The sequence below is a fragment of the Alligator mississippiensis genome, chromosome 1 (genome assembly GCF_030867095.1).
Source record: "Alligator mississippiensis isolate rAllMis1 chromosome 1, rAllMis1, whole genome shotgun sequence".
Lineage (NCBI taxonomy): Eukaryota > Metazoa > Chordata > Crocodylia > Alligatoridae > Alligator > Alligator mississippiensis.
The window spans coordinates 427,936,724-427,958,155 of record NC_081824.1 but is presented as its reverse complement, the minus strand read 5'-3'; the positions used below and the strand labels follow the sequence as shown (position 1 = coordinate 427,958,155).

Genomic DNA, 21,432 nt, shown 5'->3' with positions numbered 1-21,432 from the left:
ACTGTTGCTGCCCTGAAGCAAAGGAGCAGACCCTGGATGGAAAATGCTTGAAGAAACACATTTCAAAGCAAGGGAATGCTTTTCTATGCAAAGCTTCAGGGCTTTACATTTAAAACACAAAATGGGAGAGCAGCCCTTTAACAACCACTAAATCAGTGCAGGTAGGGCTGTGTGTAACAGTATGATCCATCCTTAGTAAAGGCCAGAGCTGCCTGCACCATGCTAGTAAGAGACCCAAGGCTGAAATGTGATTCCAAGAATGGCAATTCTGTCAGGTGTGCCCAGATCTTCATGGAATGCATTGCATTCAAAAGCTTGTCTGACTTTATTCCAGCCATACAGTTGGTCCAATAAAAGGTATCACCTCCATAAAATCTTAGCCTCTCACAAAGTTCCTGGACCATCAGAGTTAGGCATCACTCTAACACTACTAGATCTTCATAGGTATTTAGACACCTACACTGATTTCCATGGGCCTAAATTACTACACCAGGTATGCCTGGTGAGTGAATTGCAGGGGGAGGGCAGAATGCATCTCTCTACCTATTTGCAGTTCAGAGCAGTCTTTGCTCTCTCTATTGCAGCCACAATCACCATATAAGTAGACAGACAGTTTCAGGAGGAAGTAACACTCCCCCTTACTCCCCTGTGTGGCCCTGTAGCTCCTGTAATGGTCTAGCCCAAAGGATTCAACCAAGGGAATTGCAGGACACAGTCAAGTAAAGTATGCCTAAAACTATTGTACTTTCAAAAGCACTTTGGCAAACATCACTTGAGTTATTTTTATAACTGAGATAGCCTATGCAATATAAATCTCTTCAGGAAAACCTGGAATACAATTGCTCCAGCCCCTTCCTCTTTGACACATTACCTTTGTCGCAGCAAATGGCCAGAGGAATGCCCAGGGGTGCACAATGGCAAATGTTCCTTAGGGTTAGTAAGGGCTGCATCTATTAAGTGCCTTACAAGCCAGCATAACCTGGACGCTCAGGGCAGGAAGTAAGGGTTGTCTTTACTGATAGCTTGTACAGTGCCAAAGACAGCAGGAGGAACTGAACAATCATCCTCTACACTAGAAGTTGTTTTCTCTAATTCACTTTAACCAAGCAGCAGCAAGATGACATAGCACTCTCCCAGAAACAAATATGTAATACGTTATAACCTCAGAGGAACTTTTATTCCTGGAAGGAAAAGCTGAAGGTTCTCTATCCAAAGATATTTGCATATTGTATGTTGAAATTCAGGATTAAATACACATTGAGTGGGAACCAAGAGCATCTCCAAACAGAAGCCCATCTGTTTGCCTCATGCACAATTTTAAACTTAATTTGAAGTGAAAAGGAATACTGGCAGGTAATTTGAAATGTTTTCTTAAAGGGGGTAATTTTTACATTTAGATAGTAATAAGTTACACTATGCTTGTCATCTGCTTTCCTCAACAGAGTTCAAAGTATTTAACAAAGGTCAGTAAATTTATTAGCTCCATGTTTACCAGAGAGGCACAGAACCAACAAGAGACCTGCACAAGCACAGACAGTGACCACTGACTGAGCCAAGCAGGAAACAGAGGTCCCTCGATGCTTCTGCCAGGACTCTCTCCACTGGACTCTGCTGTCTCCTATGTGATCATGGCAGCAGTGGTGGGGTTTGGGGTCTTGATTGTGCAGAATGCTGTTTGAAAGAACTTTGCTGAGATCCAAACCTTGTAGGAGAAATAAAATTTCTGAACCTTGGAGCTGCTCTTAGCGGTTGCTTCATGATGTATGATCAGAATATGGCATTATATTTATCTGTGGTCTCTCATCACTATTACTTATTAGTTATTATCTGTGGTCTCTCATCAGTATACTCTTCAGTATTACTTCCAGTTAAGGAGAGATTGTTGAGAAGAAGACTTACCACCCAGCTTTCACCTTTGCTTCCTACATAACTTTTTAGATCCATTCAACCTAAGCACCCTTTCTACCTATTCTAGCCACAGGCTTCTGTTAATGTTCCCTCCAAATTTTCAAAAAATTATACATTTTTGGTGAGGGTAAGACTCCATGTGAGTGCTGTAACTCATGATAAGTTGGACAGATATTTAAATATTACTCAGTACTATTTTATTTCCCTCATGGTCTACACCGCATCCCATGTGTCTGAGCCTGGAAAGGAACTGTAATTTCACAGAGAAGAGTCATTCCAGATGTAAACATAACATTTCCTGTGCCCTGTGTCCCTTAGAAGATCCTGCACAAAGTGCACATGTTCCATACCTATGTATGGAAATAGGACATTTAAGGGCAGAAGGAGCAGGATGATAGAAGTGGGGAATGCAGAGTGGTTTCATGGAAGGGAATCCAACGCCACAAAGAATCCATACCTCCCCCCATCCCCCTGGAGCATAGCAATGGAGTACGGACCCAAATGGCCACACCATTTACCTTGTTTGCAAGATGCAAACACATTCTGGTCATTTTATGATATCAATTTGTTGCCATCCTCACCTTGCCTGGCTGTACTTTTGTCTGTCACCTGCCTCTTCATGTGGACAGCTTAGTGGTTTTGAAGAAGCTGCAACCTTAAGAAAGGTAGAACAAGAAGCAGAGAAAAGGAGGTGCCCTTCCAGGCACACAGAAAGGTTTAGTCTCCTATTTAGACTTGGTGGGACTTAGATGCTTCTTAGGGAGGAAACAGCATGGGGGCAAGGTGCAGATGACAGAATGGGGCTACAGCAGTGGAGGGGAAGGTTTTGGTGGAGGCTCAAACCAGGCAAAATGGGACCTCCCCTCCCCAAGGCCATTCCAGGTAAATTCTCCATCCCTTGGAGTGAAAGAAATTATATACATTTGCTACATTCTCCTCATTGATGCATTTCTGCAATCACTATTCCAATCCAATGCACAGGTCCCTCATGGTTTTGTCATCAATTAATGCACCTCTAGAATGCTCAGTTTTCTGCAGAATTATGTGCAACTCCACCATTTCTGGCACTAATTATCACTGCAAAGTACTGGGGCTGATGCAGGGCCCTATTCTGACAATGTATCAGGGTGCAGAAGCATGAATTACAGGTTGAAAGACAGCTCTTCAATGACAAGAATATTATAGACATCCCTATGCTACCCTCCATACAGCCCATAGCAAAGCTGAGGAAGGAAGAATAGGTTTCACAGTAGTAGAGCAGTGATTCTCAGTCATGGTGCCACAGTACCTTGGGATGCTGTGAGATCCTTTTAAGGGTGTCACAGTGCCACAAACATTAGCACTGTTAAATGTGCAAACACCTACATAGGATTCACAAGATAATCTCCAGGATTTCAAACATGAATCCATAGTGTCAAAAACATTCTGACCTGCTGTAGTCTTTCTGAGTTCTTTGCAAAAGAAAAATTCCTCTATAATTTTTCTGTAGTCAAGAAGTGAGGGAAGCTAAGAACTGGTATTTTCCAAGGGGTGCCTTGTGTGTGTTAAGGGGTGCCTTGAGTCTAAAAAGGTTGAGAACCATGGCTATAAAGATTCTGGGCTACTTCTAACTACAGTAAATTAGTCATGGATGAGGTGCTAGGCACTGCACTAGCTCAGAACAAGAACCCTTACACAATCTAAGACAAAAGATAACAGATGGATACAGGCAGACAAAAGAATACAAGAAAACAGAGAAATGATACTGCTTTGCCTGATAGGCAATGGTCTCAGCACACCTGCAGCTAACTGTTATCAAGGTTTTGTAAGAATCAAAACAAAAGAGAGTTTTAAGTGAGAATTTGAAGAAGGATGAGGAGCTCATAAGTTTATAAGAAACAAACCATGTTCTAGAAACCCAGTGTTTTTTATGTGTGTCTTAATAGTGGAATCAAGGTGTGCACCTTCCACTACTCAAGCTAGTGGCAAAAGTATGATTAGCTTTATAGTGATCAGGATCAGTACAACAGATCCTGTACAACTTTACATTGGAACAGATCTCACGTAGCTTCCCTTGCACAAAACTATTTTCACAGTGCTTCATTACATATTAAAACCAGATTGCTTTGGATCTTGGTATTGAAAACTGTCAAGAAAGACTCTAGAAGTACAGGGAATAGTCATGCTCTGGAGTGAAATCAGGGCTGGAAGGGACTTCACAAAGTCATCTATTCCAGCCCCTGCTCAAGGCTAACTATCACAGTCAAGTGTCTGCCTGATCTGCTCTTGAAAATTCCCAGAGATGGAGATTCCACAGGTTCTCTAGGCAGCCTGTCCCAGTACTTCCTCTCTGTAATCAGCCTTTAGGTATCTGAAGGCTTATCAAATCCCACCTCAGTTTCCCCTTCTCCAGAATAAACAATCCTAGTTCTTTCAGCACTTCCTCATAGGTCATGCTTCCCTGGCCCCTACTCATTTTTGTCACTCTGCTGGACTCTTTGCAATTTGTCCACTTCTTTCTTGAAATGTGGGGCCCAAAACTAGACACAGTATTCCAACTGAGGGCTGCCTTATCAGTGCTGAATAGAGTGGAAGAATCACTTCCCTTGATTTGCAACTGACACTCCTGTTAATACAACCCAGTAAGCTTCAGATCCAGCAAAGCACTTAAAGGTACACAAAGCTTTACGCACATGAGTCTCACTGGCTCCTAAAGTGAGTCCACACTCAAGTGTGTTGTAGCACAGGTTTATTTCAACCTTTCATAAGTAATTTGGAAAATGTGGTAAACAGCATATTAACTGCCTGTGCAGAAGATGTCAAAATAGGAAGTTATTTCTGCTTCACTACAGTGAAGTGCCACTGTTATAGTGATATATATTATACATTGTATTAATAATTCATATTACATAGCTGATAACACCATTATTATTAAATTTGCCCAACACTTACAATGTTAGGACATTATTCTCTGTTGTGAATAACTACCAGACTTCAAACATTTGGGTTGAAATGTCCCACATATGCATTCATAATTATATAATATTTATGTATTATTACTGGTGGTATGTATATAATATATATGCAATACCTTGTAATATATATATCTTAGAATAATAACAGCTGCTTCTGACAATGAGTTCATAGCAAACACACCTTTTTCCCAATGCAAAAAGATGTTGGTGAACTTGTCTTTGAAAAATTTTACTTCTTCTTGCACTTCTTCCCAGGTAGGAACGTGAAATTTGGGGGATGTGATTTGTTTCATGAATGCACCTTTTGCTGAGTTTAGGAAAATCCAGCCAAATCTGGCCATGTTGCAAGCCTTTAAAAAGTCTGTTTGATCATGCCCAGGGAGGCTTCTTAGATTTTGGTAATTAATTCCTCAAATAATCTTTCTTCACTGCCCATAAACAATTAAATACTGTATGGTAAACACCACTGAGAGGAGCTTTTAATTCTGAAGAACAATGTAGCATGAACACCAGTGGGTATAAACTGGACTTTAACAACAGATTGGAAGTGACAATCAGAAGGTTTCTTAGCCATCTGAGTTGTGAGGTCCTGTAACTGCCTCCCAACAGGAGCAGCAGGAGGAAATATCTAATTGTCTTTTAACATGGAGCTTGATTAATTTTGGAAAGTGATTGCAAGATATGTCTGTCTGCAATAGTAAGGGACTAGACTCCATTACCCATAGGGTCCTGACTAACCCTTTGCACCTTTCCTGCTCCAGCTTGTGGCTTCCCCTGCAATTGTGTCTCTGGGCTCCTGCATGCTGTATCATTTGGGCCAGGCACTTGAACTGAGACCAGGGAGAATGTCTTCCTTGTGCCCTCAATGGCACATACCCCAAAAGCTCAAGAAGTGTGGGTGGAGGAGGAAGCTGCCTGATTATTACAGTGGAGAGGGAACAAAAGCAAAACTTCTGAGCTGAGGGAAGAGGAGGTAGATAAGATAAGGACCCTCACTGGAGTGAGACTGGGACTGGAGACTTGCAGGAAGAGAAGAAAGCTTGGATAGGGGTCTGGGGCTTGAGGAGTAGGAAAAGGGAAGTAAAAAGTCTGGTACTAGGAGACAGTGGGGTGGGTCTGCAAGGGATTGGGCAAAAAAAAACAACAACTGGTACTAGAGCTCAGAGGTAAATGAAAGGAAAATCCAATCGGTGGGAGAATTCAAGACTGGATGAGGAGCTGTAGGAGACAAGGACTACAATGGATAGGGAATGAGAAACACTGGGACAAGGGAAAGCAGGGTAAAGGAAAGAAAGAGATACCTAACAAGGTGCTAGAGTTGGGGGGAACAACAGAGAATGGTAGGATAAAGAGCCTGCAGGTTCAGCAGGGTAGGAGCTGCTGTTTTTGCACTCCCTGCCCTATATTTGTATCCTCCACATCTAACTCAATGCCTCAAACTGGTGCCCCAGTTGCCCTCCTTTAGCTACACTATTGATTTTGTTGGTCCCTTTTGCTTCTTTTAGTGGAGTGTTCCAGAATCACACTCCTTGGATGCATAGAAGCTTCCTTTCAACTTAAGTGTATACATGGCCACTCTATACCTATGTTCTTATGCAAGCTCTGTCCTTTAGCTGTTTCTCCTTCTCCTGGATTCACCCCCCTGATATATTTATAGACAACAATTACATGCTTTCTTTGTCAACCTCTTCTAGCAACTTCTCATATGCTGGGTTTTCCTTTTCCCTGATCACTCTAGTAGCACTTCTCTGCATCCATTTACAATGTATTTATTGGTGCTTTACACCAACCTTTGTGCTATCTGCTATTTAGTTCATTCTGTGTCCACTTTTTTCTCAAGAGACTTGAGGAAGAATACTTAGTATCTGAAAGCTTGTCTCTATCCCTCCCAGCCATAGGGTTGACCCAATACAACATATCAGCCTCAAAAATCCTTGCCTCTCAAAGGGTATTCATCCAGTTTTGGGACCTTACCTGATCTTCTTGAATCTCTGCCCAGTGCTCACTGCGCGGCAGTCCCACTTCTTTCCCAGTTGTCCTTCTCTTTAGATAGCTGAAAAGTCTTTTGCTATTTGCTCCTATTTCCATTGCATGATCCAGCTCAGCCTGACTTCAGCTAATTTTCACTTGATCATCTCTAAATTGTAGCTTTCCTTGATGATCTGGCCTGTTTCCCATTCTTAGAAGGGCTCTCTGCTTACCCCTAAGAGCCTTTCCAAGGGTTTCACTCATCCAGGACAGGAAGGGCTCCTGAAATAATGGGATTTGAGGGGGATTTCAGGCGAGAGAAAGAAATGCCACTTAGCCTGCAGGAAATCACAGGTACAAAGCCAAGAGATGCAGAAGGAAAAGTGGAGCCCAGTGAAGTCAGTGGAACTGACCTGAATAAACTGTGAACTGCGCCCTAAGCAAGCAGCTAAAGCGGGTACACGGGGGAGTGTAATGAGAGGTTGGAGTGTGAAGTGAAGTGTGACCAGAGAGGTGAGCAGTGGTTGTCCAGATGCCATTAGTTATACTGCACCAGAAAGGAGTGTGTAACACTCAAGCTATCTCTAGATCCAAGGCATACATCACAAACACTTCAGACATGTATGCTGTAGGTACATAGCTAAACAGGGTGCATGTGTGTGTTTATATATATTTATGTATTTATCATGTGTTTATGTTTATATTTATGTATGTATCATGTATGTATGCCAAAGATCTGTGAATATGCAATTACATCTAAGTCTGTGTGTGTATATGCATAAGTTGTGTATATGGCACAGGATACATATATAAGATATATGGCATGTATATGCCACGTATATGTATGCATGCAGGTATGCATATGCCATACATCTATGAATATGCAATTAAATCAGAGTGTCCTACGGTGCTAGGTAAGAATCCCAGACATAGCCCGGTGTTTCAAAAACTGAATCAAACGGGCAGAGGGTGGATCCCGAGCGGGGTGATGGGAGGAAGGCCCTGGGCGGATGCGATTCGTCTCCACTTTCTGGCTGTTAGAGTTCGCAGTGGGTGGGGTGATCGAGGCGGCACGTGTTAGAGCAGCCCAGGCAGGACAGAGCCGGGGGCCGGGCGCAGCGCAGGGCGGGCAGAGCGCTGCCTTCCGCACAAGACTCGGCCCTGGGCGACCGCCCGCTCCCGGGTCCCCGCAGCCCCCGGCCCGCCGCTTGCACCCCGCTCCGGCGGCGGGCGCCGGGGAGCAGCGGGGCTCGCGCGTTCCCCCTCTGCGCTGGCACGGCGGGTCCGCAGGAGGCGCGGGTGTGGGTGCGGGTGCGGGTGCGGGTCGGCAGCCCGCGGGGACCTGGGCGAAGCCGGATGACACGGCCAACACCGCCACCTCCCGGCCGCCGGCCCGCGTGGAGCCAGCCCGGCCCGGCCTTTGAGCCGATGTGACCCGGCCAGACCATAGGCCCGGGAATACAGTGACAGAGAATATGGGAGTCAGTGTCAGCTGGAAATGATGCCGATTGCTAAATACAAAGGAGAGGCACTCGGGGCTTCACAGTCTGCATCCAGCCAAGAAAAGAGAAGCCTCTTTCTGGAGGGAATCTGCAGAGCAAAGACAACACGGTATTAGTGAAGGTCAGAAATCAGAGCGATGTACATAGGTGGCTTTGTGGAGACTGCAGCACTGCGCGGCACGGCACATGCTTCCTCTCCCTGGACCCAGACCAGGTGCAGAGGCTTGTGTCTCCCAATGATCCTCGAGCACAGACTGCTGTCCAAGCCCAAGTCCTCAAGGTGGATCAGGAGGAAGAAGGTGTCAGGATCTCAGCCGATGCAAAGACAGAAGAATGCTGCAGGGAGATGGAGGTCTCTTGTCACCTTCGGATTCTCCCCTGCTTCTGGGGCCAGATCTCCACCTTGTTAAGGTTGTGGGGTTGTTGCTTCCTCACACCAGTTTCCTCACATTAACCAAAGTCCTTCTACCTTAGGAAACAACACTCTCTACCAAAATACGTGCTTTACGTTGACAGCATCTATGGCATACAGCTAGTTAGCAGTCTACTTCAGAACGGGGCACAGGGCTTAAACCGTCCTAATGCCATGGTGTGATTGCTGTGATCAACCAGAGTCAGAGACAGATCTTGGGGTCCTCCTGCAGTGAGTGGGGATTTCATTACTATTTATTTCCCTCACTGAAGAGATTCAGAGTTCTGGGATTGTTCTGGGATTCTGCGCATGGGGAAACGGAGCTGGAATTTCCTCCTGGTTTATAAAAAACTATCTATTGCCTGCTTCCCGAAGCCAATAGATCAGCATTTGTTCCCCAAGACAGTAGGGAATGTATCCCAGTGGGAAGGCTGTCACTTCCAAATGCCAGGCATGTTAGCATCTCTTCAAAACGTTCCCTATTGGGAATTGTTAGGGAAACAAGGAAAGTGTTAAAAAAGCTACATAATAAAAGGTGAAAGAAATGCTGCAGATGCAGTCCTTAGTGTTTCCCCAGGGAAGGCACAAGCTTAGCCTAACACTTCAGAGCAAATTCTGTCCCAAGTCAACTACTTTCTGGAGTTACACCTGATAACTGAGAACCACACCACACATCAGTGTTTATATGAAGTTCCCTTTGACTTTCACATAAAGCGGCAAGAGATCAAACTCTGTGCTTCAGGGAACTTATGAAAAGGAAATTAAATTCATTGTGACCCCTGCAGAAGGGAGGAAATCAAGGGCAAATGAGGGTCAGGCAAGACCATGTATGTCTCTGAATGAATGGGATGGTAGCAGAGAGTAAGACAGAAGTCCAGGTTCTTGGAGGCTCAGCTGTTTTGCCCTGATTAAGATTTACTAGCAATCATCACACAGTGCTATGAGGATCCTTTACCATTCTAGCCAGATGGGGCTGGACACTGATGAAGGAATGGAATTAGTTGGATGCTTAACCATATGGGTGCTTAACAATATGCAAGAGCTTCAGTGTAGATCAGAGGAAAACACATCATTGTCTGCAGATCTCCAGATCTCCAATGCAGTTCCACCTCTGGTACACCTCTGCTTAGTATGTGAGGGTAGGTTTATTTCAGCACATCCATTAAGCGTGCACAGTTCAGTATTGCCTGATTTTCTAAGAGTTAGGCCACGTCCACATGAGGCATTTAATACTGATGCTGGTGTACAGCTGCTGGTACTGTCACTTTGCTTGAGTATGTGCACACTTGGCTGCTTTTGCTGAAGTGGTGCTTGCTCATGGTAGGTGGTAAAACATATAATGCCAGTGTATAGGCAAGCTAGTATCTCCCTTGCTACCATGGAGTAACTTGCTGTAGAATTTATTTGCAGTGCATTGTGGGGTTGTTACCCTCCCCCAGGAGATTTAGGAGGGTTAGGTCCAGTTCCTATAATTCCCTCCATTCAATCTCCATAATTCCCCTCTGTTCCTTCTAATCCATCCCATAATTTTCTCTTTTTCATGCCAGTTCCCACTCTTTCCATCATCTCACCATCACAAGCAGCAATGCCAAACAGTTCAGCAACATTTTCACACCTGTTTTAACGGCAGCACACCTGATTGTCCTGCAGTGTTCTACAGAGCTTCAAGGACTCTCACAGCAGCCGGTCAGGCAGCAGGGAACATGAGGACACTGAGAATGAAGACAGTGAATGAAACAGGGCAGATGCTGCCAGCATCCAGGGACCAGCTGAACAATATGGAGGGCTGCTTCTGGGCCCAAGAAGCAGGGATTTATGATGGCAATCTGGGATTATCTGTCCCAGCTGCAGACCTCTCAAATGCCACCTCCCTGGAGTCAGTGCTGAATTTACCTCCACACAGGGACTTCAAATGTAAAAGCTGCTCTGACAGGGTAGGAGTGGGTAGCAAGTGTGCTCTGGCACCTTGCAGCCCCAGGTGGCAATCAGGTACCTGCTGGTAAATCTACAGCTGAAATGGTCATCATCCAGGTGTGCTGGGTCATCCAGCACATCTGGCTGCGCTAGCCCATGATGCTGAGCAATGTGTAGGAAGGAGCATAGGAAAGGAAGGCAACTCCTGGAAGTCCAGTCCCTTCCTCTTGCAAGCACCACATGATATAATAGATGGGCTCAAAGCAACAGGTTTCCCAAATGGTGGCATATATAAAAGGTGTATGTCCTGACTGCCGTACCACTCCCACCTTGCTCTGAGTCCACCCATAGAGAAAGGCACCTCACAGTTGTTCAAACACTGGTGGGCCATTTATTTCTTCTGAATTCCAATAAGTCACAAGGTCAGTTACAAGGGCAAGTCAAGGTGCAAGACCGAGGGAATCCTTATGAGCACCTTCAGGACTGGTCTGCACTGCAGCCTTCTGCCGGCTTATCAGCCAGGGCTGTGACCATCCAAAACTCCTGGGGTAGCCAGCTCTGCTGACAGAGAAGAACTGCTGTTTAGTTTGTGCTCTTCAGAGAGATCCAGCAGGAAAAGCGCTTTGGCTGGCACCTGCTCCATCCCCACTAGGGGCTCTGCTGCCATCAGTTATACCAACACAGCTATAGTGGCAGCTCTATAAGGAAAGCGAGGCCTTGGCCAGTGTGCCATGGGCAGGCAATGTACTACTTTGTGCAAGTTCATGCAACATCAACTAAGCTGCAACCGAACAAATCAGGGACTCCTCTGTCTATGTCCCCTGTGGGGTTAATCTGGTAAATTAGATATTCTAGAGAATGCCTAACATACCTTTGCTATCACCTGCCTAACACACAAGGCTCTGTACAAAACAGGGCTGAAAGAGGAGGCTATTGTACCCTGGGTTCCATTCTCTCCACTGCCTGAATCTCAGTGCTCAGCATCTAATTCTCCCTACATTATTGTTTAGGGTGCACCAGCACCAAACTCAGAGTGGATGCAGGGTGGGGGTGGTGCTGCACCTACAATTTGGGTGTAGTCTAAATCCTGTTGTGGATCCAGCCCTAAGTGACCTGGGGTTTGGCTATGTTGCTTTTCTGACCTGCTCCTGGACCTCTGCTCTAGCCCTAATCCGCTCATCACCTACATTAGCCCCAATCCCCAGTTTACCGTTTGTAGCAATCCAGCTCACCCTAGAAACTTGGCTGAGCCTCAGCTCCCAAGACCACGCTTTCCCCCTTGCCTGCCCTTCCTTATTGTGCAACTAGTATTCCCCTGAACTAAATGAGAGAGAAGAACAGGAAATCTACTTCTGCCCTTCTGCACCCTACACCCTGTGTTTACTGCCAGCAATGAGGGTAAAGCATAAAAGGAGAGACGAGGAGTTTGTGCAATTCCTAGAAAGTTTTCACTTGAGCAGTTGTGCTCCTGTCCAGCTGAGCTCTCCTAGGAATCAATTTGCTCCCTCTTGTCTCTTTTTCTTTCTTTCTCTGGTGCACAGCAGGTAGGTAAAATAGACAGGGAAGGGAAGGTAGAGTAACTCAGGATAGGTGATGTTGACCCTTAGAGTCATCCCAAGTAAGATGGTACCCTTGCTTATTCATACATAATTGCTGCATGACTCTGCATTTATTTAAATTGGCCTTAGCTTTTGATGTTTTGAGCTAGCCACTAGGCTACTCAGGCCTTAAGAGAGAGCAAGGTATGAAACAAAGCAAAACATCCTATATTTAAAGAAACGAATTTTCCCTTGCAGAAATCTGCAGATAGATCAAAGTTGTACATAACCTGCAGAGGACTAGCAGCATATTCCCATTGACTTCAAAGGAATACATAGTGTAAGAGGGCAGGATCTGGCCCAGAAGCAATTTGAAAAGAGCTTACAAGGGATCTGACATCCAAATCCCCTGGATGACTAAGAGGACCAGAATGCTTACAATGGAAAAGGGCTCTGTTTGACTTCTTATTTCCCTGGAACAAGAGCTGCTGTTGCAATGTTTTCTCTGTTCTGTTTGTTCTTTTCTTTCCCTGCAATAATGCAGGGAGCATGTTCCTTCTTACCTCGTCTTCTGTATCTTGGGAAAAGAGTGCTGAGTATATGATAGTGACTCCAGACCTTTTATTTATTAAGTAAGTAACTGTTTTCAGTCAGATCAATAGATTGTAAATGCCCTGAAGACACCTGGGGCCCTTTAAGAAACAGAAGGATTCACTTTGATTGATTAGAGAATTGAATGGCTGGCCTCTTGCACAGTCAATAAGTTTAGATAATACTTGTCTGTTAGGTGAGCTATGGAGTTCTGTTGGTAGGGGACATAGATTTCCACTGGTTGCCAGCAGTTATGTGGGGCCAGGTCTACTGGCTGGTAGAGTGAGTTTTATATAAGTTATATCCAGCTGATCTGAGATGAGAGACTTGTAGGATAGTTTTTCAAACTGCTGACTGGGAAAAGAATAAACTGCTAGGGAGTCCCAGCAATAGAACAGCACCTTGTTACATAAATGGGCCAAGGGATTTAGGACCAAAAATATATAACTTAGTTTGATTTAGGAACCTAGGGCTGGTTGGAAACTCCTGGGTCACTGAGGTCAGGCCCCTACTGTCAAAGGGCTTATTTTGCAATGATTAGCCTTAGTACTTACTGTCCCTGCACAAGAGAACTTCAGTTCCCCTCTTGTGACCAAGGTGAGCTGATAGAGCTCCCTATGAAGTGAACCAGAAACACAAGAGGGAAGCACAGACATTCCAGAGGTTTTTATGTTAATGTGCAAGACAGACTCGAAGCCAGCCAGGACAGGACAAGAAGAGCAGAGGATAAGAGCCTAACCCCAGCATGGAGAGCCTACCAGATCTAGTACTGTGGTGTTGTGTACCCAGACCTAGTACTTGGATCCCCTCCCTGCAGCTGTTTCAAACTCTACCTTTGGTCCTTTCTGTTTGCAATGGTTTATTTGTTTTGCCCTTTCATATTCATAACTCCCCAAATGTTTTTCTTATGCAACTGCCTGTGTTACTTCTTCGGAGCATGCACACTCTTCATGCACATTCCTTCTTCGGAGCATGCACAATAATAAATGCAACAGGCAATACCTGCACAGTGATCACTTGAGTGCCATTCTTCCTATCTATTCTTATTACTTCACCTGAAAGGCCCAAACTACACCCCCTTCAGGATCTCTTCTTGTGGCAAATACAAACATAGCTACTGCCCTAAAGCTATGCATGGGGCTACTTTGAAAGTTAGCCAATATCACATGTGAATTCAGGAGAAATATATGGGCCCTTGGCACTAGATGTGGTCATAAAGCATTGAGTACAGCCACGCATGTATTGACATTGCAGTGGGCTCAGTGATTTCCTCTTTTCTATCATCCCTTGCCTGCAGAGATGCAGATGTTGTTGAAAGAACTGGGGTTGCTTAGTCAAAAGATAAGAAGGGGGTGAGGGGAGAGGGTATAAAGGGTCTTCAAGTATGTAAAAAGTTCCTGTAAAGAAGAAATAAATCATTCTCTGTGTTCAATAGAAATAGGACAAACAGTAGTAAAGGGCTGAAATTGAAACAAGGCAGAGTTAGGTTAGGCATGAGGAAAATTTTCCTAATTATAAACATAGGCAACTATTGAGACAGATTATTTAGGGAGAGGGAGAAGAACTTCCAACACTGAAGATTTCTAAGAGCAGGTTAGATCTGTGATCCTCAACCACGGTGCCATACTACTCTGGGATGCTTTGAGATCCATTCAAGGGTGCTATGAGTGCCACTTGCACTGTTAGGTTTACAAACAAGACTCACAAGATAAACACAGAGATTTCAAATAGATACTGATAGTTATGGTCTCCCTAAGTTCTTTGCAACTGAAGAACTGCTGTTATTTTTCTGCAGGCAAAAATAAGAGTGGAAACTAAGAGCTGGAATTTTCTAAGGGGTGCTGCGAGGCTATCCAGAGGTGCCTTGAGTCTGAAAGGTTGAGAACCAGAGGGTTAGACAAACATCTCTGAGGAATGGCTTCAGATGTTTGTGCCTTAGGGCAGAGGGAGGTATTTAGTGACCTCTCAAGGTCCCTTCCAACCCTATTTTGTGTGTTTCTATGAAGATATGATGACTGTTATTTGGGTCCTGAGCATCTTACTCCTACTGAAGTCAGCAGCAAACCACCCATTAATTTAATCAGGGCAGGATGTGGCTTCTAATCTATTGTTAAGACGCTGCTTCTACTGATTGATTCTAATCACCCAGGAGTGGAAACAACATTCCCAAAGTTATGCAATCATATGCTTATAAAGGAACGAGATTCGTTTTTGTCACTGTTTGCTTTAGGTTTTTTTTGGAGTGGAATTTATCAGCTGCCATTTGTATAAAGCCCATTATTTTCATGCGGCAGGTCTAAGGTGCTGAGATAACAGGATGACGACACAAAATACGTTCCCACAACATGCTAGAGGCTAGAGGACTGCCAATGTGACCATCAGACAAACCGTGACCTACGAAAACTCCTTTTGAGTCCCGCCTCGCTGTGAGTGATCAAAGAATTATCACTCGGAGGTTTCTTGTGTAATGCCCGTTTTCGTTGTGGGCAGATACTGCTAGGGCTGGGTTGAAGTTAAATATATCCTAGCCACTCTCTTGAATAACGATTACCATTCTGATGAGAGCAAGAGAAGAGGGTGGGGAAGAAGGTGGGGAAGATAGGGAGCAAGACAGAGATACAAGTCCCTCCACCCATCAGGGCAAGTGGGGGGAGGGAGGAAAAAGGGTGGCCCAATGGTTAAGTCAGAGGTTTGGGACAGCTGGGACCGATTTCATGTCCTGCCTCATTCTTTCTGCCTAAGCTTGGCCATCTGATCACTTTCGTATCTCCTCTGTCAAACAGGGATAACTGCTGTTCTTTGAGAACCTTAAATGATAAGTGCCACACACGGGGTTTACAGCCAACAAGAGACCCCTAGTAAAGAAACGGAAAAGTCGTTTGCAGCATCGTTGTTACTTGAAGGGCCGAGGTGGTCAGCCAGGGCAGCCTGAAGGCAGGAGAAACGCGGGGCCCGGTGGCACCTTGGAGATGAATTGCTCGGGACAGGCACGAGCTTGCGCATCTCCCATCGGCTGCACTGGGCCGCCTGCGTGAAGCAGCAGGGCTGGGGCTGCTCCAACGGGTCCGTCTGTTAAAACACAGCCTGCCCCACAAGGACTGATACAGGAATGCATCCCCCCCCAAGTGCTTTGCTCCCACCAGGGTTTAAAGAAGACCTACAATGGCAACCTGAGCCAGTGTGTCAGCAGCGCAGGCCTTGTTGCGTTTCTGGTGCATTAAGCTCATAGACAAGGCGGGAGGGAGAGACTGCTGGCGGGTTGCTTAACCGGGCGCCGAGAAGTTCCTGCTACCCTGGAAGTGGGCGCTAGTAGCCTGGGAGGCTCGGGACGCCCAGGGGACGGGGAAGGAGCCGATGCAGCGCCAGCCCAGCGCCTCGAGGTGTGGTCGCAGTCAGGCGCCTTCATCCTGTTGGCCCCTAACAGGAGCGGGTACTGCGCCTGGAGGCGGCGGCTTCGGGAACCACTGCCCGATCCCTTCAAGAGGAGGAAGGCAACGAGTCTCCGACAGCCCCGACAAGTCCTGCGGGAAAGGGCAGGGCTCTTGGCCGGGCCAGCGCTGGGGGTACGAGCAGGCTGTCAGGGCCGCAGCCGGGCCGGAGACGAGACCTGCACGCAGCCTCCGGGCTCAGGGCATGAGGAGCAGCTCGGCCCTCCCCTGCGCCCGGGGCCGCCCGCCCGCGCGCTGGAAGCCGAGAAATGCGGCGGCGGGCGGGACACTCCCGGGCGCCGCGGGGAGCGCGGGCGCGGGGCGCCGCCGGGACAATGCCGACTTTTGGACCTCAGGCCGTTGAACAAACAGACCTTGCGCCGCGCTGCACAATCCAAACAGGCTTTATTGACAGGCGTATCGCGGCAACGCATAGCAACGCGGGGGCCGCCGCCCCGCTCCCTGCGCTGCCGCGGCCCGGGCCCCCCGCGTCTTGGCTGCGGGCACCGCGGGTCCAGCCCCGGCCGCTGGAGGGGAGTCCGGCCCCGCCGGGTCCCGCCTGGCAAGGGGCCGCCGGAGGGGCGCGGGCCGGGCTCCAGGGGCAGCCCGCGCCGCCCCCCGCCTCCATGAACCCCGGCGGAGGCTGCTCGAAGCCGGGGCGCCGCGTTAAGCGGCTTGGCTGGGAGCGCCCCGGCCACCTCCCCGCTGCCGGGGCTGCCAGGCAGTGCCCGGGAGGGCCCCGCGCCGCTCGCCCCGCTCCGGGATGCAAGCGCTTGCAACGCGCCCGATCCGCAGGCGCGTGGCCCGGGCGGGGAGCAGCGGACTGCGGAGGTCGGCGCCGGCAGGGCGCAGCCCTGGCCCCGCAGGTGCCGCTGGGCGCCTCCCGCAGTCAGTCGGGAGCAGCCCACGAACACGTCCCGCGCGGACACGGAGGCCAGCGGCGCCGTGGCCGGGGTGGCGCCGCTGCAGTTCCGCGGCCGCCACGTCCAGCCTGGCCCGGGCCCCGCGCTCCGCCGGCCCAAGCGGCCGTGCCCGCCCCCGGCGCCCGCCGCACTCGACACGGTCCCGGCGGCGCCAGGGCCCAGCTCCACGCGCAGTCCCCGGCCGCCCTCACTGGCTCACTGGCGGCGCCAAGACCCCCGCCGGGCCCAGCACGGCAGTGGCGGGGCCCTGCAGGCTGGAGACGGGGCTGAGCGGCTCGGAGCCGCCGTGCGCGCCGGGCTGGGCCTGCGCCAGCTTCTTCTTGTTGATCTTCCTCTCCTTGGCCCGTCGGTTCTGGAACCAGATCTTCACCTGCAGGGAGAGACAGCGCGGATGGGGCACGCAGCGCCTCGCCTCGCCTCGCCGCGCCGCGCCGCGCCCCGGTCCCGCGCCCGCCCGCCCCTGCCCCGCGGGCTGGGGGCGCCGAGCACAGACCTGCCGCTCGGACAGGCCCAGTGTGGCCGCCAGCTCCGCTTTCCTCCGGATCGTGATGTAGCGGCTGTAGTGAAACTCCTTCTCCAGCTCCAGCCGCTGGTGGTCCGTGTACACCACGCGGTACTTGTCCTTCGTCCTCGTCTTCGCTGCGGGAGGTACAAGAGAGCGCCGCGCGCGGGTCAGTCCCACTCCACGGCGGTCCGGCCCCGGGGCCTCCCTCCCCCGGGATCGGGGCCTCCCCGCGGACAGGCCCCGCGGCGGGAAGAAGCCTTCACTCGGGCCCGGGGGCTGTCCTGGAGGGGGCGGCCCGTGAGCCAGCGGCCACCGCGGCGGGCTCCGCTCCCTCCCGCTGGAGACACAGCGCGCCCGGGCCGCTCCGCGCCGCGCGGCCCCAGCACATGGCGGTGGCCGCCTGCAGCCCCCCAGCTCCCTCCCCGCCCTCTGCCCCGGGCCAGGCCGGCTGAGAGGGGCCTGGCCGGGCCGCCCCCTCGTGCCCGAGCCCCGCGCCGCCGGGCCCGCCCGCGCCCACGGCCAGGACTGTCCGCCCCGGCCCAGGGGCAACACGCCCAGCGCCTCGCAGCGCCGAGGCTGGGCCGCTGAAGGGCGCGTCGGGCATCGTGAGCCGCCAGCCCTCGAGTCCCCCGTGGGCAGAGCCGAGCCGAGCCCCTCCAGCCCCTTGGCGCCGCAGGCGGGGAGGGCGGCCAGGGCAGCCCCCGCTGCAGCCCGCTCCCCGGCGCCCCTCCGGCCCCGCGCCCCAGGCCCCGCCGCGCTTACCCTGGCTGCCGGGCGCGGGCTGCGCGGGCTTCCTCATCCACTCGCACAGGCTGCGGCGCTGCGCGCCGGGGGACAGCGGGAGCGGGTCGGCGGCGGGCGGGCCGGGGCCCAGGGGCTGCCCGGCGGGCGGGCAGGGCGGCGCGGGGCCGGCGTGCGGGTGCGGGTGCGCGGGGTGGTGCGGGTGGAAGTCGGCGGCGCCGTAGGCCATGGCGGCGGCGGGGGGCCCGGCGCCCAGGCCGTGCACAGCGCTGGCGGCGGGCCCGGCCTGGCCGTAGCTGCCCCAGTCGGCGCCGTAGGGCGAGGGCCAGGCGGGGCCGGCGGGCTGCGCGCTGTCCAGGCTCACATGGTAGCCGCCGTAGTCCGGGTACTGCGGGGGGGCGCCCACGAAGCTCTGCGCCGCCAGGTTGAGCCCCCCCGCGTGGCGCGCCGCGCCCGGGTACATGGGCCCGTCCTTGTCCAGCAGGTAGCTCACGTACATGGTGCCCGGCGCCGCGGCGCGGCTCCCCGCATGCTGCCGCGGCCGGGCCGGCGCTGCCCGCGCGATGCGAGCCCGGGGCCGGCGGCGCCTACATGCTGCCGCGGCCCGGCCGGGCCCTATTAGTAATGGGCCAGGCGCGCGGCGGGCAGGTGACGTGGAGAGCAGAGGAGAGGCGCGGGCTGCTGCGGCGGAGGCTCCCCCTGGGAGAAGATTTGCATTTAAAAAGATAAGGAGGGGGCAGCGACCCGATCGCGGCTCAATATTCAAGCCCTTGATTGTTCGGCCGCTTCCTCCTTCCCCTGCAACCTGGTGCACTTTAACCTCCAATCGCAGGTTCAAAGCGTTCAATCAGGAGACTTGCAAAAGAGCCAGATCTCAGGGCCCGGCTGGGCCCGGGGCACCCGGCGCCCGGGGGCAGCGGGGGGCGCTGCGCGAGGGGCGCAGATGAAGCGCTCGGTTCGTAGCGACCCCAGTAAGGACGGCGGGGCCTCGGCCGGGGCGCCTGGGTGGGGCGGGGGGACCCGCCACGGACACTATCTGCAGCGGTCGGGGCCATCCCGGGGATTTTTAACCACGGGGGCGGGGCTCTGGCCCGCAGGTTTGAGTGGGTTGAATTGCGGGTCGTTGGGGGGTGGGGGGGAGAGGGGGGACTCGGGTCGGGTGGGTTTCGTTGGGGGCTTGCTTTGGTTTCGATCTGCCTGACTGCTAGCTCGGGGGCGGGGGCAGGGGCTGTTTGCTACCCGACCTGCAGCCCCGGGCCGGCTCTTCTCCGCTCTCCCCGGCCTCCGGCTCCTTTCTAGTTTCTCTGCATTTGCGCCCGACGCGGCGTCACGAAGGCCTTGGCTCTGCGCGGGGCAAAGCGGGGTCCCGCCCGGAAGCCGCCTGTCCCGAAACCAGGGGTCCTGGCTGCCCAAGAGGAGATGCGATCGGCCGCTGTCCCAGCCGGGCCCGGCCCTGCCAACCCACCTGGGGGCCGGAGCCGTGGTGCCCGGAGGTTCAGTGGCTTTGATCTCTTAGGAGAAGCTCTGCCTAGATAGATCCTCCTCACTCCAAATCCCGTTTCTGCCTCCTGCAAACCAGTAGATCAGTAGCTGCTGTCGGATTCATTTAGGTGAATAAAAGTGGTGAACTTCAGCTAAAGTCGGGGCACGCGGGGTGTCGCAGCCACGCCACAGCGGGGCGCGGACAGACGGGCTCGGACAGACGGGCTCTCACCGGGCTTGTGTCTTGCACGTAAACGAATGGACACCTGGAGGCACATCGAAAACGTGCCGGAGACCCCAGCGCCCGCCGGGCAGGTAGGAGAGTGCCGCTTTGATGTGAGCTGCTGCCTTGTCCCGCAAGCCAGATCCCAGACCAGCCCCGCTTTGAAGACACGGCCTCCTATCACACTGCTTTTGTCCTTTTAACTTTTCACCTCGAGCAGAGACACTGCAGAAAAGGCAGCGCACTCTCCGCGCACAGCAAGCAGGCTTTTGCCCGCACAGATAAGTGCATACGATGGAAACTCCCAGCCCCCCTTCTTTCCAGCCCAGCTCCCAGAAGCCTTGACCGTGCAACGATAAGCTCCCTGGTCCGGCACCTTCAGACACCCACTGCCCTCTGTCCCCAAGTCAGGGTCTGATGATCGCAGCTTCCCCGCCCGGGCGATCGGTCGGGCCGAACTTCCACATATCTCGGGCGCGTGAAGCCTACAAAATGACAGCCACCCTCCCTTCAGCAGCGGCTACGGGGCCAGCTGTGGAACAACTGGATGCAATTGGGAATCGTTTTGATCTTACAGGCTGTGCGCGCCTGCTGCCTTCTCCTTTCTCCTCTCTCAGGGCAGAGCCTGCGTGTGCCCAGCAGTGTGGGTGGCTGTTGGTCGGGGTTATTTTATTTTATTTTATTTTATTTGGGGAAAATAACTCTAGCGTGTGTCTAGGAGCGCAGGGCGAGCGATCAGGAAGGATTTTTGGGGACACCACGAAAAGGGCTTACGTTCAGTGCGGCATTCAGATCCAGGAGGAAGGAGTAAAGCAGACTGGGCTGGTAAACAAGGAAGGGGGCAGACGGGATCAGGCCGCGTCTCCAACCAGGCCGATTCGTTCCGGCCCGCCCGGGCACGGTGTTGGCACCTTTTCTAGCTCTGGCGCGCGCGGGGATTGAAGGGACCAGGGACCACGGGCGCGTGGGAAGCCCGCAGACCTAGGCTGTTTCTCTCTCCCTGGAAGCCCCGTCCCCTGGGACCGGTGTCTTCCTCTAGGCAATTTCATAGCGCGGATGAAATTGACAAGGGCGTTAGCCCAGCCTAGGGCTCCCGGCGCGGGGGGGCTCAGCTGAAACTGAGCAAAGTTTTCTACTACAGGACAATCTCTTCTCCCGATAAGCCCCAATAAAGTAGATCCCGGGGCGGGTGAATTTGATGAGCAATAAACCGAAACAGGGCCATTAAAATGACAAAGCTCTGAACGTGTTGCATTCAAAGGCCCAAACCCCCAGCTCCGAGCGGTGTGGGTCTCCTGAAGGAGAGATCCAGAGTCGGGGAAGTGGGTGATGGCCCACGGAGC

General features: G+C 51.5%; 1 protein-coding gene across 1 annotated transcript; it reads right to left on the bottom strand.

The window, feature by feature from the left end:
* Nucleotides 1-17,199: 17,199 nt before the first annotated feature.
* On the bottom strand, nt 17,200-18,944 carry CDX2 (caudal type homeobox 2). The gene is made up of 3 exons (XM_059726758.1): nt 18,406-18,944; nt 17,632-17,777; nt 17,200-17,508 (listed from the first exon to the last, which is right to left on the bottom strand). Exons 1-3 carry the CDS (start codon nt 18,881-18,883, stop codon nt 17,326-17,328), a joined length of 807 nt encoding a protein of 268 aa, XP_059582741.1. The 5' UTR covers nt 18,884-18,944; the 3' UTR covers nt 17,200-17,325.
* Between the last annotated feature and the right edge of the window lie 2,488 nt (nt 18,945-21,432).